The 18,851-nt window shown below is 42.1% G+C and overlaps 1 protein-coding gene across 7 annotated transcripts in view; it reads left to right on the top strand.

The window, feature by feature from the left end:
• Positions 1–14,827, top strand: part of slit2 (slit homolog 2) — an 81,270-nt gene extending 66,443 nt beyond the window's left edge. For all 7 annotated transcript variants that reach the window (XM_079616708.1, XM_079616711.1, XM_079616709.1 and 4 more), the window contains 7 exons: positions 7,426–7,563; positions 7,652–7,892; positions 8,002–8,132; positions 10,126–10,280; positions 10,418–10,706; positions 10,803–11,011; positions 13,198–14,827. In XM_079616708.1, the coding sequence (XP_079472834.1) occupies positions 7,426–7,563; positions 7,652–7,892; positions 8,002–8,132; positions 10,126–10,280; positions 10,418–10,706; positions 10,803–11,011; positions 13,198–13,442 (1,408 nt within the window). In that variant the 3' untranslated portion in view covers positions 13,443–14,827. The remainder of the gene's footprint in view (positions 1–7,425; positions 7,564–7,651; positions 7,893–8,001; positions 8,133–10,125; positions 10,281–10,417; positions 10,707–10,802; positions 11,012–13,197) is intronic.
• The last annotated feature ends 4,024 nt before the right edge of the window (positions 14,828–18,851 follow it).

The raw sequence follows: 18,851 nt of genomic DNA on the forward strand, positions 1-18,851 counted from the left end.
CGCTGTGTGCCGCCGCGTCCGTCATGGATGAGGAAGATGAAGCCGTGTCTGTGAAGGACGACTGCTGTTCTCTCCTCGCTTCGGGTAGCGAGGGATGGGCGAGCTCCGAGGATCTCCCCTCCCCCGCCGCTCGTGAGCGTCGACGGAGAAAGACCAGCATCGATGCGCTTACCGGCTGGATGGCTGCTTTTCTGCAGAGGAACGTACGTTACCGTCCTCACGACCCGCGCCTTTTTCTTCCTGAATTCACGAGGAAATCGCGGAGTCCCGGAAAGCCCCGTTTTCAGCCAGGATGCGCATTTCTGCTTCGAGGAAAGCTACAGTGTTAAAATCCCGCCGCGGCCGGATTTCACTAAAATGTCTCGCTCGCACAGTCCCAACATTCGCGACCGTGCCAGTGTATTTTGCAGTCACCAAATCGGCATCAATGCCCGTTTGCCTGCACACAGACGCCGTTTTCACGACGCCCCAGGTAAATCTAAAAATGTATTTACTGGTGTCCCGGCCACGGCCGATGGTGTAATGTGTGTATCCGTAATGCCCACGACCTAGTGCCCATTCGTACACACAAGCACAGCCCTACACAATACAGGGCTTGCACACATAAAATCGACCCGTGTCGGTTGTGCTTCACATGTAAGTTAGTGAACGTGCCCGCTTTTCAGTGCCCACAATCACTACACACTGCATGTCCCGTGGTTTCTGTAAAAACGAAACGAATGCACGGTCAGTCGGTTCTGATAGACAGTACTCTCTGTGTTACACGGTGTCCCGGCCACAGCCGATGATGTAATGTGTGTATCCGTAATGCCCACGACCTAGTGCCCATTCGTACACACAAGCACAGCCCTACACATACAGGGTTTGCACACATAAATCGACTCATTTCGATTGTGCATTATATGTAGTGAGCGTGCCCGTTTTCAAGCGCCCACAATCACTACAAACTACATGTCACACGGTTTCTATGAAACGAAACCAATGCACGGTCAGTCAGTTCTAATAGACAGTACTTCCCAGTGCTATAAATGTACCCGCGTTCACGCACCCACATTTATTCTCAAACATGCCGAGCCGTACGGGGCTCGCACCGCGCGCTCTCTCTTTCACCTGAGAGAGCTGAGAGCGCGCGCGGGCTGCCCGCTCGATTAAGCGCGCCCCCGCATCACACTGCAATGGCGCCCATGTTACACGACTGCTCTCGTGTCGCCGCCATTTCGCGACCAGAGCCCGGTTTTTCAACCCGTGCAAGCACAGCCCCGTTCAACACAGGGTTTGCACACATAAAATCGGCTCATGCCGGTTGTGCTTTACATGTAGTGAGCGTGCCCACTATCCAGTGCCCACAACCACTACACACTGCACGTTCCGCGGTTTCTGTAAAAACGAAACTAACGAACGGTCAGTCAGTACACAAACACAGTGTCCCCGGTGTTATAAATGTGCCCGCCACCAAGCGCCCACGTTTATTCACAAACATAACGAGCCCCGTAGGGCTCGCCCCGCGTGCTCTCTCTCAACTCAGAGAACAGAGCGCGCGCGGGACGCATACTGTGTTAAACATGTCCCCCGCCTCAGACGCCACGGCGTCCATGTTACAGCACACGGTTGCTCTCGTGTCGCCGCCATTTCGCGACCAGGGCCCAGATTACATTCAACCCCTAGTCACACGTGCACATGCATGGGAAAGACTTCCCGGGGTCTCAGAATGGGTGCTAGAGACTATAAAAAGAGGCTATTCGCTACAGTTTCATCGACGCCCTCCCCGTTTCACGGGAAAAGTCGAAACCACGGTAAAAACAGAAGTAGCACATCTACTTCGAGCCGAAAATAGCGAAGCTATTGAGCAAAGGGGCCATAGAGCCTTTATCTCAAGCTCAGAGCGAAGGGGGTCTGTACAGCAGATATTTCCTGGTACCGAAGAAAGACGGGGGTCTCAGACCCATTTTAGATCTAAGGCGTCTGAACAAAACGCTAACAAAGCGGAAGTTCAGAATGCTCACGACCAGAAAAATCCTCGCGCAAATTAGCCGAGGAGACTGGTTTATGGCGATAGATCTGAAAGACGCGTATTTTCACATACAAATTGCGTCACGTCACAGGCGATTTTTGAGATTCGCCTTCGAGGGCCGGGCATATCAGTACACAGTCCTGCCATTCGGCCTATCCCTAGCACCTCGTACATTTACAGTGTGCATGGACGCGGCGCTGGCACCCCTGAGACTCCGAGGCGTTCGAATTCTGAACTATTTGGACGATTGGCTGATTCTAGCTCAATCTCCGTCAGAACTCGCTCACCACAAGACACTAATACTCGATCACCTCGAGTGCTTAGGTCTGAGAGTCAATTGGGAGAAAAGTTCACTGTTTCCCAGTCAAAGGATCTCCTTTTTAGGACTGGATCTGAACTCACTGTCTATGACAGCACGCCTGTCATCACAGCGCAGGCGAAATACCCTGCAAATGGCGAAATCCTTCCGCAGCGGCCACATAGTGCCGCTCAGGAGATTTCAGAAAATGCTGGGCCTCATGGCCTCAGCCTCTACAGTGCTGCAGTTGGGCCTGCTGCGCATGCGCCCACTACAGTTCTGGTTGAGAATGCGCGTACCGCGCCGAGCATGGTTACACGGTCGTTATCGCCTCAAGGTCACTCAGGAATGCATTTCAGCCCTGACACCATGGAGAGCGTCAGACTGGTACCGGTCAGGTGTAAGCCTGGGGACTTCCTCGAGCCTGAAGGTGGTGTCCACGGACGCGTCCACCTCAGGCTGGGGAGCACTGCTCGACGGCAGACCGCTCTTTGGCCAATGGGCAGAGCGAGCCAAACTACCGCACATAAACTGCCTGGAAATGATGGCGGTGGACTTTGCGCTGAGGCGTTTCTGTCCCCGGATAAAAGGACACCACGTCCTGGTCCGCTCGGACAACGTGTCGGTAGTAGCCTACATAAACCACCAGGGTGGCCTGAGGTCCCGAAACCTATTCAGGTTAGCGGAACGCATACTGGTGTGGGCCCAGCACAACCTGCGCTCGTTAAGAGCAATACACGTGCCAGGCCACTTGAACGTAGGCCCGGACAGACTCTCACGGAACAATGTTCCTACGGGAGAGTGGTCCCTACACACACAGACAGTGCGTCTGCTGTGGAAAAGGTTCGGCAGAGCGGAAATAGACCTGTTTGCAAACCAGGAGAACGCTCACTGCCCAGAATTCTTTTCGAAGAGCGCGAACGCGCTGGCCAGAGTCTGGCCCCGCCGTCCGCTCTATGCCTTTCCTCCTGTCTCACTCCTGCCTCAAGTGCTGGAGCGTATCAAGGAGAGCGGATGCTCGGTACTACTGGTTGCTCCATACTGGACGAATCAGACCTGGTTCCCAGCTTTGATGCGACTAAAAAGTACTGCCCCGTGGCCGATTCCAGTGAGGAGAGACCTCCTCTCACAGGCCAAGGGCGCGATCCTGCATCCTCACCCCGAGCTTTGGTCCCTACACGTATGGGCCATAAACGGGTACCCGCTAACCTCCCAAGAGGAGTGTTAGACACGATCGAGCAAGCTAGGGCTCCGTCTACTAGACGGCTCTACGCTTCCAAATGGTCGGTGTTCTCTGGATGGTGTTCAGATCAAGGTCTGTCACCACTTCAGTGTGGAGAACCGGAGATTCTCTCCTTCTTGCAAGAGCTATTGGATAAGGGAAGAACCCCATCCACGCTCAAAGTCTATGTGGCTGCCATATCAGCGTTCGTTAATCCAACGCTTGGCCGTTCACTAGGCAGGAACGACCTGGTGGTCCGTTTCCTTAGAGGCGCCAGGAGGTTAAACCCCCCAAGGCCCCCCTCAGTCCCCGTTTGGGACCTTTCTACAGTGTTGAACGCTATGAAAGGGGCCCCTTTCGAGCCTATTCACTCAGTTGACATGAAACACCTGTCTTTCAAGACCGTGTTTCTTTTGGCTCTCGCTTCAGTGAAGCGTGTGGGAGACTTGCAAGCGCTCTCAGTGAGAGCTTCTTGTATGGAGTTCGGGCCAAACGACTCTGTAGTCGTATTGAAACCGAAGCATGGGTACGTGCCTAAGTCCCTCAACACACCGTTCAGGGCTCAGGTCATCTCCCTGTCGGCTCTGCCGGCTTCAGAGGACGGAAATAGCCCCCTTTGCCCGGTCAGGGCATTAAGAGCTTATGTGTCCCGCTCCGCTGTTTTTCGACAGACGGAGCAGCTCTTTGTTTCGTTCAGCGGACGCTCCAAGGGGCGAGCCGCGACGAAACAGAGTCTGTCTCGATGGGTAGTGGACGCCATTGCGCTAGCCTACGCATCTAGAGGTTTGGAATGCCCTTTGGGCATCAGAGCACATTCCACGAGAGGCATGGCCTCTTCATGGGCTTGGTATAGCGGAATCTCGTTACAAGATATCTGTATGGCGGCAGGCTGGGCCTCCCCGTCTACATTTATTAGGTTCTATAACCTAGAGGTTCCTGCGTTGCAGGCTAAACTGCTCTCGGTCTAGAAGACTATGTATTAGTGTCCTGCCCCGCGCTGCGGCCCAGGTCACTTCAATGTTAATATGTTTAAGTGTTTCTGCCCCGCGATGCGGCCCAGGTCACTTCAATGTTTAATGTGTATAAGTGTTCCTGCCCCGCGCTGCGGCCCAGGTCACTTCAATGTTTAAGCATCACTCACTGACAATGTGTCCCATGAGCATGCTATTACCCCTCATATATATCTATATTACATATATATGCTATTATGCCTTAAGAGGCACTACTATAAAGGGATGATGCTAATTTAGCCGCTCTCCCTATACTTCTTGGGGTAGGCACTTGTATACCAGGGCGCGCGCGCCCTTAGGTGTCTGTGTCGGTCCAAGAGCACGCACGGCGTTTTACATGGGGTTCCCGTAGCGTTCTTCGACGCAGTACGAGAGAACTCTACGTAAGAGAACGTACTCGGTTACTAACGTAACCTCGGTTCTCTCTAGAAGAGGGAACGAGTACTGCGTCTCATGGCCGTGCGTGTCCGCGCTGCGTCGCTTCATTGACGAAAATCGGCGTGTTAGACAGCTATGCTCGTATTTATAGGCCTAGGCCACGCCTGTTTGGGCGGGAGGTGACGCAGAAGGGCGCGAAGCGCCCTCATTGGTCAGCGTCCTGGCCTCGCATAGGCTGTGCTTTTCTGGCAGAGCAGCCAATGGGTGAGCTGTATTGCTCCGCCTAGGTTGTATGCTTCAGAAAAGCGTTTTACATTATTACAAAATTAAGGATTAATTTTAGGCTTCAATCTCGACAAAGAAATATCTTTCCGTAGCGTTCTTCGACGCAGTACTCGTTCCCTCTTCTAGAGAGAACCGAGGTTACGTTAGTAACCGAGTACGTTTTTTAAATGTTTTTCAAAGAAGTCTCTTATGCTAACCCAGGCTGCATTTATTGGATAAATATTATAACAATTTAACTGTTTTTTTTTCCTATTTGAATATATTTTCAAATATAATTTATTCCTGTGATGGCAAAGCTGAATTTTCAGCATCATTACTCCAGTCTCCAGTGTCACATGGTCCTTCAGAAAGCATTCCAATATGCTTATTTACTGCTCAATAAACATTTCTTCTTATTATCAATGTTGAAAACTTTGAATGCAGTGTATCACAGCTTTCACAAAAATATAAAGCACCACAACTATTTTCAACATTGATAATAATAAGACATTTTTTTTAGCAACACAGGAATAAATAACATTTTAAAATATATTAAAATTGAAACCAGTTATTTTAAATTGTAAAAATATTTGTTACTCTATTTTTGATCAAATAAATGGTTGAGCAAAAGAGACTTAAAAAAAAATGTTTTTGCTGACCACAAACCTTTGAACGCTGGTCTATTTATATAATATACTGACCAATCATATCATGACAATATCTCTGCATACTCTTCTGACTCCAGTGCATTAGTGCTGTACAGACGTTTAAATCCTTGCCTATAAAAACCGCCCTTCTGCAGTCTCTTAATCCCGTTGGATCCAAAACCTTTTTGGATTCGGTTTCATCACTCTCTCCCCTCCAGATGCCCCCTTCTCTCATCTCATATTTGATTTTATCCCTCTCTCCACCAGACCAAAAACAATCGCCATGTTAGAAAACATCAGGTGTGTGTTTCCTTCTCTGCTGATGTGATGTGTGTGAGCAGACCACATAAGTTCATTTGTGTGTTTTTTGCCCATTGGTGCAGATGTTAACACAACACCAGAGCTGTGTGGAATGCAGCTGGAGTCTCTGAGGTTCTGCTCTATGTTTGTGTTCTGATATTCAATTACAGCTCTCCCGTTGGGCTTACTATATAAAATGAGTTGGAGGGGGGTGTTTTAAATATGATATGATGCGATACGAAGGGATGATGAATGTGTTTATGTAGCGCTTTAGGGTGTGTGTAAATTCATTCAAAAGAACTTCAATTTCAGTGGTTTAAGTAACTAAAACTTTCGTAATTAGAGAAGTCTAATCTCACAACACAATAGATTTCACTGTTCATATACTGTATGTATATTATTTAAAAAAAAGGAGCATGATTCCAACCGCACCACTGAACATACAACAGATGTTGGCATGTTCAGGTTTAACTTTAGACCCCAAACCTAGTTAGATGGACCTTAAATGACTAAAAGTGTATATTTAAACACAGCTTCTGCACTTTGACTTACTTTCAGTTAAAGTGAGTGTTGTGGCCTTTAGTCCATCTATAAGCTAGCGAAGGGGGTTTCAAACTTTTCTATGCTAAAGACCCTCATTTATTGATTTTTTTTTACTCTCTGGGAAATGCACATTTGAGAGTAAAGCACTGAGCTTGGGTTGGGATGCAGATGCAAATTTACTCTCATTAAGGGATAGGGCAAAATGTGAATATTCTGACAGTACGACTGAGTTAGGATTCTAATCTTATTAAAATGTGCCATGGAAACCACAGGTAAAACCCTTCATGGCTCCTCACTACTATAGTAAAAAGTAACTACTGTATATGTGGTTTCTATAAAACAGCGTAACAGCTTAAAAGCGTTGATTCAGGAAGAAGTGTTTGAATTCGCCTCAGAATTGATGACGAATTCAGTGAAGAATTCTGTTCTCAACCACAAATGTCTCAGTGATTTAAACTAGTTTAAAGCCTGATGAAACAGCGCTGACATTCTCAACAGCATTAACATGGAGAACTGGAGAAACACTTTGACGCCCTGAACGAACAAGTTAGAAAGCTTTCCAATACACAAATCACCAACATTTACCATGGATTTACCATAGTAACAATACTTGTAACATGGTATTTTGGCATAACTATGGTGTATTTATATTGAATGTGAATCTGCAGCCCTGAAATGATTGGAGTTAAAGATGAAGAAGTGAGTTTGAAATGTTAAATGTGATGATGTTTCGTGTGTGTGTGTTTGTGTAGGTGCGAGTGTACTCCAGGTTACACCGGGGAGCACTGTGAGGTGGATTTTGATGATTGTGAAGATAATAAGTGTAAAAACGGGGGTCAGTGTATTGATGCTGTGAATGGCTACACGTGTGTGTGCCCAGAAGGATACAGGTGAGCATGAATACACAAACACACTAGATCATCAGAGATCACCATGTGGAATACGTGTCTCACTGTGCGTGTGTGTGTGCGCGGGCAGTGGGCTGTTCTGCGAGTTCTCTCCTCCAATGGTCCTGCCGAGAACAAGTCCGTGTGACCACTATGACTGTGCCAACGGTGCACAGTGTGTTGTCAAGGACACAGATCCTGTGTGTCAGTGTCTCCATGGTTACGAGGGCGTGCACTGTGAGAGGCTGGTCAGCGTCAACTTCATCAATAGAGAATCATTCCTGCAGATCCCCTCCAACCTCATCACAGAACAGGCCAATATATCACTACAGGTACATGTCATCAGAAAGATAATTCTGCTTGTGTTTTTGAGTGTGAGTGAGAGATTGTTCATCAAAAATGCATATACACACACTCATGTGGTCTGTATGCGTGTCATAGATCGCCACAGATGAGGATAATGGGGTGTTGCTGTATAAAGGAGATAATGAACACATCGCTGTGGAGCTCTACAGAGGCAGACTGAGAGTCAGTTATGATTCTGGATCATATCCTCCATCTGCCATCTACAGGTACACACACACACGATATAGATACTGTAGGCATTTTACAACAGACCATGTATGGAACTATACATTTTACAATATGCTAAATCAAGACCAGGACAATCATCTATCAATACATCTTATTATATTTACTCCAGACTCCATATACTGTACCATTCAAAAGTTTGGGATCAGTCATTTTTTAAAGACATTTAACTTTTTATTTAGCAAGGATGCTTTACATTTATAAAAAGTGATAGACATTTATAATGTTACATAAGATGTCTACAAATGGTATAAAATTGAGGGTTGCATTTTAGCCTATAGTATGGTAATGTGCATATTATTGTATTTACATACAGTTATGATCATTTCGTTTCAAAGCCATTAAAATAATCATTAATTTCAGAATGATATACTAGTACATAAGAATTAAATGTTACTTTATATATTTGAATGTGGGAGCAATAATCAAATTTTAAAGTCACCATAAAATAGAAATTTACGAAAAACAAAATTTTGTTTTTAATTCATGTGAATCTTCTCTTCTCTGGTGACGCGTTTACTGGCACGTGTCACTCACATGAGATCACAGCATTAACAAACAAACCGTAACAATTCAACGATCCAATCAATTCCCTGCATTTTTTCTTGTTCAAGAAGCCGTTTCAAGAAAGAAAAGAAAATAATATCGCAACTGCCGTTTTATACTCAACTTTAGCTTTGGTTAAGGTGTTTGGTTTGAGTTGTTTTCATTTTTAACTGAAATTAGACTGAGATCAAAAAGTAGTTGGCGAAAGGTCACAGACTCCTTTTGAAGATCTCTGGTGGAAGCAAACCCTTAAAAGCTTGGTTTTTTTCTCAACAGTAATGAAGAAAAATATTTCTTCTGAAGAATCTTTTTTTGATGAAGTCTAATCAATTTAAAGGGGTCATCACATTAAAAAAAATTCTCTGAGGTCCACTTATAATGTTATCAAGATTTTTACATCAAAAAAGATTCAGAAGTAATAGGCTACTTTCTCTCCTGTTTTTGACCCTCTCTTTCGAACACTTTGTTTTGATGGGTGTGACGCATTCCGGACATGGAATAAATGGCCACTGCTATGATTGGGTAACAGTTTTGCATATTAAAATAATTTTCAACATCCCCACCAAATTTACACGTGTAAATTTGTTTTGAAAAATGCAGATTTTTAAAAGTATCTGGTTACGTTTATGCGTATTACATATGCTTTAAAAGTCTTGGTTGTGGCAAATCAATTTTATCCAAATCACAACTATCCACAGTTTGACTGCGGCGCTACAGTATACTGTAAATACTCAGTACATATGAAACGATCTGTATCAGACAAAGCAATAGTGACAGATGGTAAAAACACTGTTACACAGACTTGTTTGTTGCGACATTACTGTCAGATCTAATATAAGCATCTGCATCATCTTTTATTTTCAGGCTTTCTGAAAAACCTGCGCCCGACGATGTCTTGTTTAAAAACAAATCCGCAGTAAAATGAAGCGAACAAACGATGCGACACGTCTTACTGACGCGATCTAACTGGAACTTCGTTAAAAAAAAAAGCTCATCCACACTTTCTTAATGTTAGGATCACAAGGAAGGCAATGCAAAGACTTCAAAGCGTCTTGTAATCCTCAGAGGCATCTCTCGTTTTGTTGCTGGGGTATTTAGTCTCTCTCGTATTTACTACTACATAACGTGTGAATCAGTGGGCGGGGCTAAAGAGGCAATGATGTAGAAGTAGGCGTTGATCTCCTGCAGACGTAATAATGTGACAAAATCCCAAACGAGTCATTTTTTGAGCTTGGTTTCAATAAAAGCTGTTTTTGGAATAACAAGGTTTTGAAACTCTCAGGACATTTTTATAGTACAATGATCTCTTATATGTGAAAAGATCAAAGACATTTTTATTTCTCAATTCATGACCCCTTTTAAACTATTGACCCTATTTAACTATTATTTTGAAATGACCCTCACTGTTCACTTCTGCTCTCTCCCTAGTGTTGAGACCATAAATGATGGCAGTTTTCATGTAGTGGAGCTGGTGGCAAAGGATCAGTCTCTGTCTCTGTCCATTGATGGAGGAAGCCCCAAATCCATCAACACCGCCAACAGTCCCAGCCCAGCACCCAGCCCTGCTCCACTTTACCTTGGGGGTATGTACAACACAGCGGTCACTTTGAAACTTGGTTAGGTCTGCTTCCAACTCTGGATCTTCCCAGAATTAGTTCACAGCAATAAAAAATATATGTATCATATAATAAAATCATATAATAAGCTCCTCTTTTCTCAGGAATTCCTCAGCAGTCTGGATTGGCCTCATTGCGTCAGAGCTCCGGGAGGAACGGCTCTAGTTTCCACGGCTGTATCCGAAACCTCTACATTAATGACCAGCTCCAGGACCTCACTCAGTTCCTGCTGCAGGAGGGGGTGGTGCCCGGCTGCCAGCCCTGCCAGCGGAGTGTGTGCGCTCACGGGCAGTGCCATGCCACCGGACAATCCTCCTTCAGCTGTGAGTGTGAGGCCGGATGGACTGGCCCTCTGTGTGACCAGCAGATCAACAACCCATGTGACGGGAACAAGTAAGAGACCGAAGAATGCACACACACACACGCTGGTTTCATTATATTAGAGTGGACATCTTATTTTTTGTAATTTTGTGTGTGTGTCTGTCTCAGGTGTATCCACGGTTCCTGTTTGCCCATAAACTCGTACTCGTACAGCTGTCGCTGTCATCCAGGCTTTGCAGGTGTATTGTGTGATGAAGAGGAGCAGTTGAGTCCCTGTCAGTACATAGCATGTAAACACGGGCGCTGCCGCGTGTCTGGGCTGGGGAAAGCCTACTGCGAGTGCAACAGCGGCTACACGGGGCAAAGCTGTGATAGAGGTACCTACCGTGGTTTCAACCTTTCAATGGAACCTGATCTCATGACAAAAATGTGACATTGCATACAGTAGTTTTTTTTTTTAAATATTGCCGTAGCTACAACAAATTGCAGTTTCCAAGTGAAATGTCCGCTAAGTAACATTGAAAGTGATTTCATTTTCTCTAATACAGCCGAGGCTTTAATAAGGTGAAAACATTTTTATAAATAATGTTTTGTCAACTTTTAAATCAAGCAACAGGAAAGTTTCTGGGAAAAGTATTTTCCCTAAACCTGTATCAGTAGTCCTACTGTATATCTGTTATTGGACGTTATTTGCGCTGTTTTTAAATGTAACGGTATTGGTCGATATTTGATATTTAATTGTGCTCATGCTCATTTCCTTTTTTATTTTTGGATTACCTTTACTGTCATCTATTGCTCACTTTACATTAATCTTTAAAGGGGGGGTACAATGGTGTTTCATGTATTCAGAGTTGTTTACAGTGTTAAAGAGATGGATTCTCATGCTAATAATGGCCAAAGTTTGAAAAGTTACTTTGAACGAATAACAGAGAATTTCTGTGCTGAAAATCATACTTCCGGGTTGCAACACGTTTCGGCTGGTTTTTTTCTATCGTAGATCTAATGACGTAGACCAGAGTGGAACTCCTTATATGAGCATTGCTCTCGGAAAAGCGCGTTCACGCACACGTCGACCAGAGGAGAGAAAGACCGCGCTCATCGACGCGCTACTACCGGAAATCATCATCAGCAGCGCTAAATAGGAATGGTTGATGTCAAGAATGTCTCCAAAAAAGTGTGTTTTGGGATGTGAGGGAAAGTTTACCTTGTTCAGCTTCCCAAAGAACCCAGTGTTACTGGAACAGTGGATGCAGTTTGTATGTTGTGGATGCTCCCGCTTGACTCAATAGCTCCGCCCACGCCCAGAATCAAGGACCTCGGCTTTTTCCGGATAGAATCGGAAAGCTGTATTTTTATTTTATAAATATGATGAAACTAAAGACTTTTTGGAGATATGAAGGACGCACTATTACTCTATAGGTACTCAAGATTAACATGAGATTGACTGAAACTAAGTATTTTACCCCCCCCCCTTTAAAAGCATTAATCTAATAGCATTGATAGAAGTAAGCTTTTGAAAATCCTCAATTTTAATTTTTTGTTAAGACACATGTACATTATAATGGCTAAAATCACCACAACCATTATAGTTTTTAGTTTTTTTTTTTTTAATTGACAAAAGAATCTTAATATTGGCCCTTTATGATATTATACAGAATAATAGGCTGAAAATATCATATTATAAGTTGATAATAATATTTAATGGGCTATATTATAGACTTGGTGGACGTATTAGTGTTGGCCACAGTATAGTAATATAATAAAATACAAAAATTGGATTTCAAATTTAATTTTAATTTGAGACTATAGGATTTTTAAAAAAATAATTTATGGCACTTACAGTGCGTTAAAGCTACTCACACAATTTATGGTACAAATGGGTCATTTTCCATACAACTTGTGCGCTGTATTCTAAATCTTCTAATAACCTTCTCCTCTAGTCATTATTTTTCTCAATATGAAACAAAAGTCGTAGCATTATATCGACACTAGTAGTCATGTCACCTGGAAACTGTAGAAATGTGTACCTGTGGTCCCTTATTTCACATCTAAAAAAGCATATGCATGGTCTCATTTTTACCATGAAGACAGGTACACCTGTACTGGAACATGTGCTCGCATGTTTCAAAAATGTCTTTAAATCCTCCACAGTATGTTGTGCTTTCATTCTAAACTTCTGTTGAAATGCTAACCCTGTGAGGAGCTAATCCTACACTATTATTATTGTTGTTTTTACTAACGTTCGTTTTTAAACTTCCTGTAACCTTCAAGCTGCTACTGAAAGCGGTGTGGACCCCACTCAGGTCCGCCAGGTGAGGGATGCATGTTAGTGTTCATCTTCAATTTCTTCCTTTCTTGAGTCACTAATAAACCTCAAGCTTTGAGACACCCATATCCCTGCCGCCCCTACAACCATCGTCTCTCCTCTTCCTTTTTCTGCTTTCACACTTTCTATTTTCTTAGGAGTTCCCTTTCAAGTTCCCAGTAAAAATTGATACAATTGATATACTATATATGCAATATAGTGCTCAAGCTTTTTCTCTCTCTCTCTTTCTCTCTGTAGAGATGGCGTGTCGGGGGGAACGGGTCCGAGATCACTATCAGACGCAGCAGGGCTACGCAGCGTGCCAAAGCACAGAGAAGGTCTCCCGTTTAGAGTGTCGGGGCAGCTGTGGGGACGGGACCTCCTGCTGCGCCCCTCTCCGCAGCAAACGCAGGAAATACACCTTCCAATGCACAGACGGATCCTCTTTTGTACAGGAGGTGGAAAAGGTCGTCAAGTGTGGCTGCACAAAATGTCCATCCTAAAAACGAAAAAGAAGAAATACAACCCCCCCCCCCCCACCCCCCTTGTTTGAAGTCCCCTGTTTTACCTTTTTTTGTCAGTGTTGGACTAATGTTTTTTCCTTCAAAGGAGATAATGGATTACTGTAAGATAAAGAACAAACCTATTTTTTATTATGAAGTGGAGAGAAAAAAAGACAAAAAATAGATTTTAGAGTTTTTTTTAATTTTATTTGCCACCATTTTAGGTACTGTGACATTTCTGATTACATTTGTTTTTTGTTTGGAAAAAATCACCTCAGACCAGAATGGAAAGCAAACACACCCAGACGACACTTTCACTTTTTTTGTGTCTTTCTTTGTGCCATTCTTTTACACGGTTTTCTGGACTGCCGTAACTCATTTCACCTGGACTTTGTGAAGGTGAGATAAAGTGTCACTATGGAGACTGCAGGGGGATTCGCTGAGAGAGGAGGTCACTCCTCCTACTTCCTTACAGTTTACCACACACACACACACACACACACACACACACACACACACACACACACACACACACACACACACACACACACACACACACACACACACACACACACACACACACACACACACACACACACACCCACACACACACCCACACCCACACCCACACCCCTTACCCACAAAGTGTACACAGATGATCTCTTCCAGCATGCGCACACACACACACACGCTCTCTTCTGCCACATTATAAACCATGTGTATTTATTGTATCAAAAATACCGTCACATTACTTATACTCGGTATAGCCCTTTGCTTCCCTGGAGTTACAGTTGGAATTTCTTAATATATATTAATTTATATTCCTCTTACCAATTTAAATCACTCATAGCTTACTGAGTAGAATAACTAACGTTGTGTCTCCTTCATTTGGTTGGTTTGACCAATGGGACTGTTGTATTTACCATAAAAAAAAGAGAAAAAAAAAACCTAGTGGTGTTATAAATCTTCAAATGTGAAGTGAAAGCATTGTATATTTTTGTCGAATCTCCTAAAAATTTGTATGGTGACACAGACGTGCTTTATATTAGAGTTTAAATGTATAGTTAAAATCTCCCCATGTATTCAGTATAGAGCACATGCCATAGTTCAAAAAAATAACAGTAGCGTCCATAGCCGTCAATAAACCTCTTTTTAAAATATCCTCCTTGCGAATCCTTTTTAATGATACAGATAGAAAGAAAAACTGTGACTTTTTCTAAATGATACTACTTTGTTACCACTCTGTTTCCCCCATGTTAACATGTTGCTGCTAAATTGGTATTGTAGACTTTGGATGATGATGATGATGCTGATGTTTATTGTAGAGGACGTTGCTCATTCATTGAGCAAATTGTGTTACTGATCAATGAATAAAGATGTCCCCTCCCTCTTCAAGCTTGTACCTCTGTGTGTAACGCTTACGTAGCCACACATCAGCAACACTTACATTAGGCCTATTCAGTCTGCCTCCTTAATATCTATTTCAATTTATCAAATAAATGTTTGCGCAAACTTATAAAATAGCCTAAATGATGCATAGACCATTGTGTTAGTGATTTTCAAAAAAAAAAAAAATAAACCTCAATGTTGCCAGCAGGTGGCGATATAGTTCACTCATTACTGCGTTTTTCTTGCAGCTGCTCCCTCCGCCGGTGTTATTTGGCACACCATGTGTGTATTATTGAACATTCATGTAAATCTTCCACCAAAGCATTAAATTGTCTCTAAAACACAACAAATGAAAGATGAATCTTACTAATCTGAAAGAAGGCATGATAATAATGTGCTGTTAATGCTAATTAGCTTTTGCTAGTTATTCATTGCGCTATTATAGGCTATCTAAATAAATCCTTACCTAAATGTAAAACAAGGTTTACGTGTATTATACCACAATATGGTTTGGCAAACATCCAAATAATTGAAACAATTCAAATAATGTGACAGTCTCCAAAAACAATTCTAATCAAAACAGCTTAAGTGAGTGAAAAATATATAAACTATGTGACAAAGTTCTGCATTTTAAAGGCTATGTTTTTTTGTTTTTGTTTTTTACATTCACTTCAAATGAGACCAATGATAACTTTTTTTTATATTTTTTTCTTGTAACACTTTACAATTGCTTGTAACAACACACATAAAGCCATTTGTTTATTGAACTAAACCCCCCTATTCAGAATGACACACAATAGCCTATTGCCATTTCAAAATGCAATTGATTTGAGAAGGCTATTTATCCAGATGGAACTGGATAATATTCGGAATGCTGAATTCTGACTTCTGACCTGTAATTCTGCATGAATCATAATCATACACTGTTCATTGGCCAGAGGAGAACTGACCCCCGACTGAGCCTGGGTTCTCCCTCAATTGTTCGTTTTTTTCTCTCCTCCATTCTGTCACCTGATGGAGTTTTGGTTCCTTGCCACTGTCGCCTTTGGCTTGCTTAGTTGGGGACATTTAATATTCAACAACATTATTGATCAGCCTGCATTGACACCATTATATGAGAACTGAGCTGGACGATGACATCACTGTTTTCTCCAGAGCGGCTATATAAATTAACTAAATTAACAGTCTTAAAAAAAAAAAAAAAAACATCATCACTGAACTTATAGCTGGACTATGAAGCTATTTTCTTCTAGATCTGCTGAACAGCAGAAACAAACTTTGTTGCATTATTTTACTGTTATCACTGTAAAGCTGCTTTGAAAAATAAAGCTGCTTTGAAACAATCTGTATTGTAAAAAGCGTTTTGAAATATCTTTAACATCACATTCTTGAAACAGCCAGATACAGCATCCTCGCTGCAAAACTCCCAGTTTGAAATATAACTGAGATAGCCTACATTTAGATACAGACAGAACTACAAGCGCTTTTAACAATAAGTTCTCAACCTTTTTTACTCCAAGACCACCCTCATCTCTCCGAATCAATAGTAGCCGGCTACTGCAAGCGTTTTTTATACACACAAACATTTAGTCTAGTGTTATTACTTTTGAAATCCATGTTATTATTTTTTAAATAAAAATTAAGATAAAACATCTAAACAGCTAAGCACATCTCCCTGTAGCTTGTTTAGCAATAGCAATATTGGTATTGATCAACCTGCTATACCAAACAAGACCACAGTGAGATGCCAAAGGACTGCATATAGCAACTACATTCCATTTCGATCCATTCATAGCTAAACCAATGTCTAATAAGGGAGACGGGCTCTGGCTAAACACACCAAGATACAAATGAAAAATAAAAATATTCTGAATGTGTGGAAACTCAACGATCTGAAAGCGGGTGTCATAATATATATATAAAAAAAATCGCAGCATGCAAACACGATCTTGGCACAGCAGCCCAAAATCTAAAAGCACAAAACTACTCTCTCATTTTAGTTGCATTTGCATTAGGCCTACATTCTCCAGGCCTTTCTTTAATCAAATTCAGATGTCCTTGGTGACGTTTATTTCACGGCTTCGTGCACTGCATTCGCAATGAAAAAGAACACTGGTTTCTTTTTTTTTATTTGGCGCAGCATAACTATTTCATGACATTCTGTTTAAATGTGCTTTTAAGGAGGAATCGTATCTATAGGTCATCCTCCGCCTATGCCTGAATGCCCATGTCACTGGTTGAAACACAGATTGACCGATTACATGATACATTTAAGTAAGTTTTACTGATTCTTTCAACATACCCTCTGATGTTCATTCATGTTTATTTAGTACTGTAACTAGTAGTAAGAGATGATCTGAGTAGGCCTATGATCTGTTCACATGCCCTTCGCTAGAAATCAGGCTATGTATTAAGAGCGCCAAAACGTAATTTATTGTTTGAATTTCCCAATAATGTCTGTCTTGTCTGTGTGTTGTCCATGTCCTCGTTGCTCAGTGATGTCTTCTTCACTGTGTCGATGGCGAGAGCACGAGAGCACATATCACGCTGAATCCAAGTAGGGAGTCGAAATTGGGTACAACATTATTTTTAACCCTTTCATGCAGGTCACAGTGGACAGCTAAAAAAGCATTTTCTTGAATTTGCACGGGTTTTGATGTTATCTTTGCTCATCAACCTCTACATTGGACCCTGGTGCATCATCCTACCGACATTGCCACCAAGTGGCAAGCGTTGTGTGTCGATTTTTCCTCCCTCCAAACCAAGATGGCCAATGGCCAGTCAGAAATGCCAAGTTGCTCCGGAATATCCACCCATTCCTTCTATCCTAGCCTAGGAGACTCTTGTAGGTAAAAAAAAAATATTGCAGCATCAAGCAATATCTAATGAGTCATATCACAGTTACATTTTCCAAGTTTTGATTTTAGATTGGGAGAAAAGTCTGATTAATCATCTGTCCACTATAGTGGACCTCATGCATCAATGGCTATTCCAGCTACAATACTTATACTGTGAATGTTGTTTTTGAAAATACTTAAATCTGCAGTAAATTCTTTTGACTATAAATAAATGTATGTGTATTATTATAATGTAATTTTCACTGACAAGTAATGTGATTACATAATCAAAAAAGTATCTAATTACGTAATGCACATTACTTGTAATACATTACTTCTTAGATCAAAAAGTAATCTGATTACGTAATGCATGCTACTTGTAATACTTTCTGCATGTTACTTGAACATCAAAAAAGTAATCTGATTGCGTTATGCATGTTACTAATGCGTTACCCCAACACTGCTCATTTCAGATGAGATTGAAAACACCTGATCGCTAGGTTTTCTCAGAGGAGAGCTATGTTAGAAATGTGTCGAACATAATCATAATGATCAGCTAATAAGGGTAAATTGACATACTCTGGAGGAAGCATCGGAGTGGTTTCCACAGTTGTACCTTGACAGGCTGAGGCTGTAGAAATTTCTGATGAAATCACGTCCTCATGTTCTGATATCAAAGATAAGTGATATCCTTTGCAATATTTCACATTTATATGTTTTTGTATAGATTTTATATAATTGTATTGATTGGTTTGTTAAACACACACACTATATATGTTTGATTGATCTCTTCAGTTTAAACCATACACATGCTGTCCACTCAAGTGGACATCTGAAAACCTCTTTGAAAAATGTGTAAAAAATGTAATAAAAAATTAAAATCTTATTTTTCATGCCCTAAGAGCAATAAAAACAGAATATGAAAAAAAAAATCCTGACTGAGGATATCATAACTCATGCATGAGTTATAAGGAAATTTGTACCTGTTTTTTTTTATTTATTATTATTATTATTTTACAAATGTTACCTTGACACCAGCGTCTTTAACTCGCTTATAGCACAACCAAAGATGAAGATAAATTGCACACAATTTGCTATATAGCGAGTACCGCCTTGCAAACAAACCGTACTCGGTTACTAACGTAACCTCGGTTCTCTCTAGAAGAGGGAACGAGTACTGCGT

Source organism: Phoxinus phoxinus (assembly GCF_949152265.1).
Source record: "Phoxinus phoxinus genome assembly, chromosome: 6".
NCBI lineage: Eukaryota > Metazoa > Chordata > Actinopteri > Cypriniformes > Leuciscidae > Phoxinus > Phoxinus phoxinus.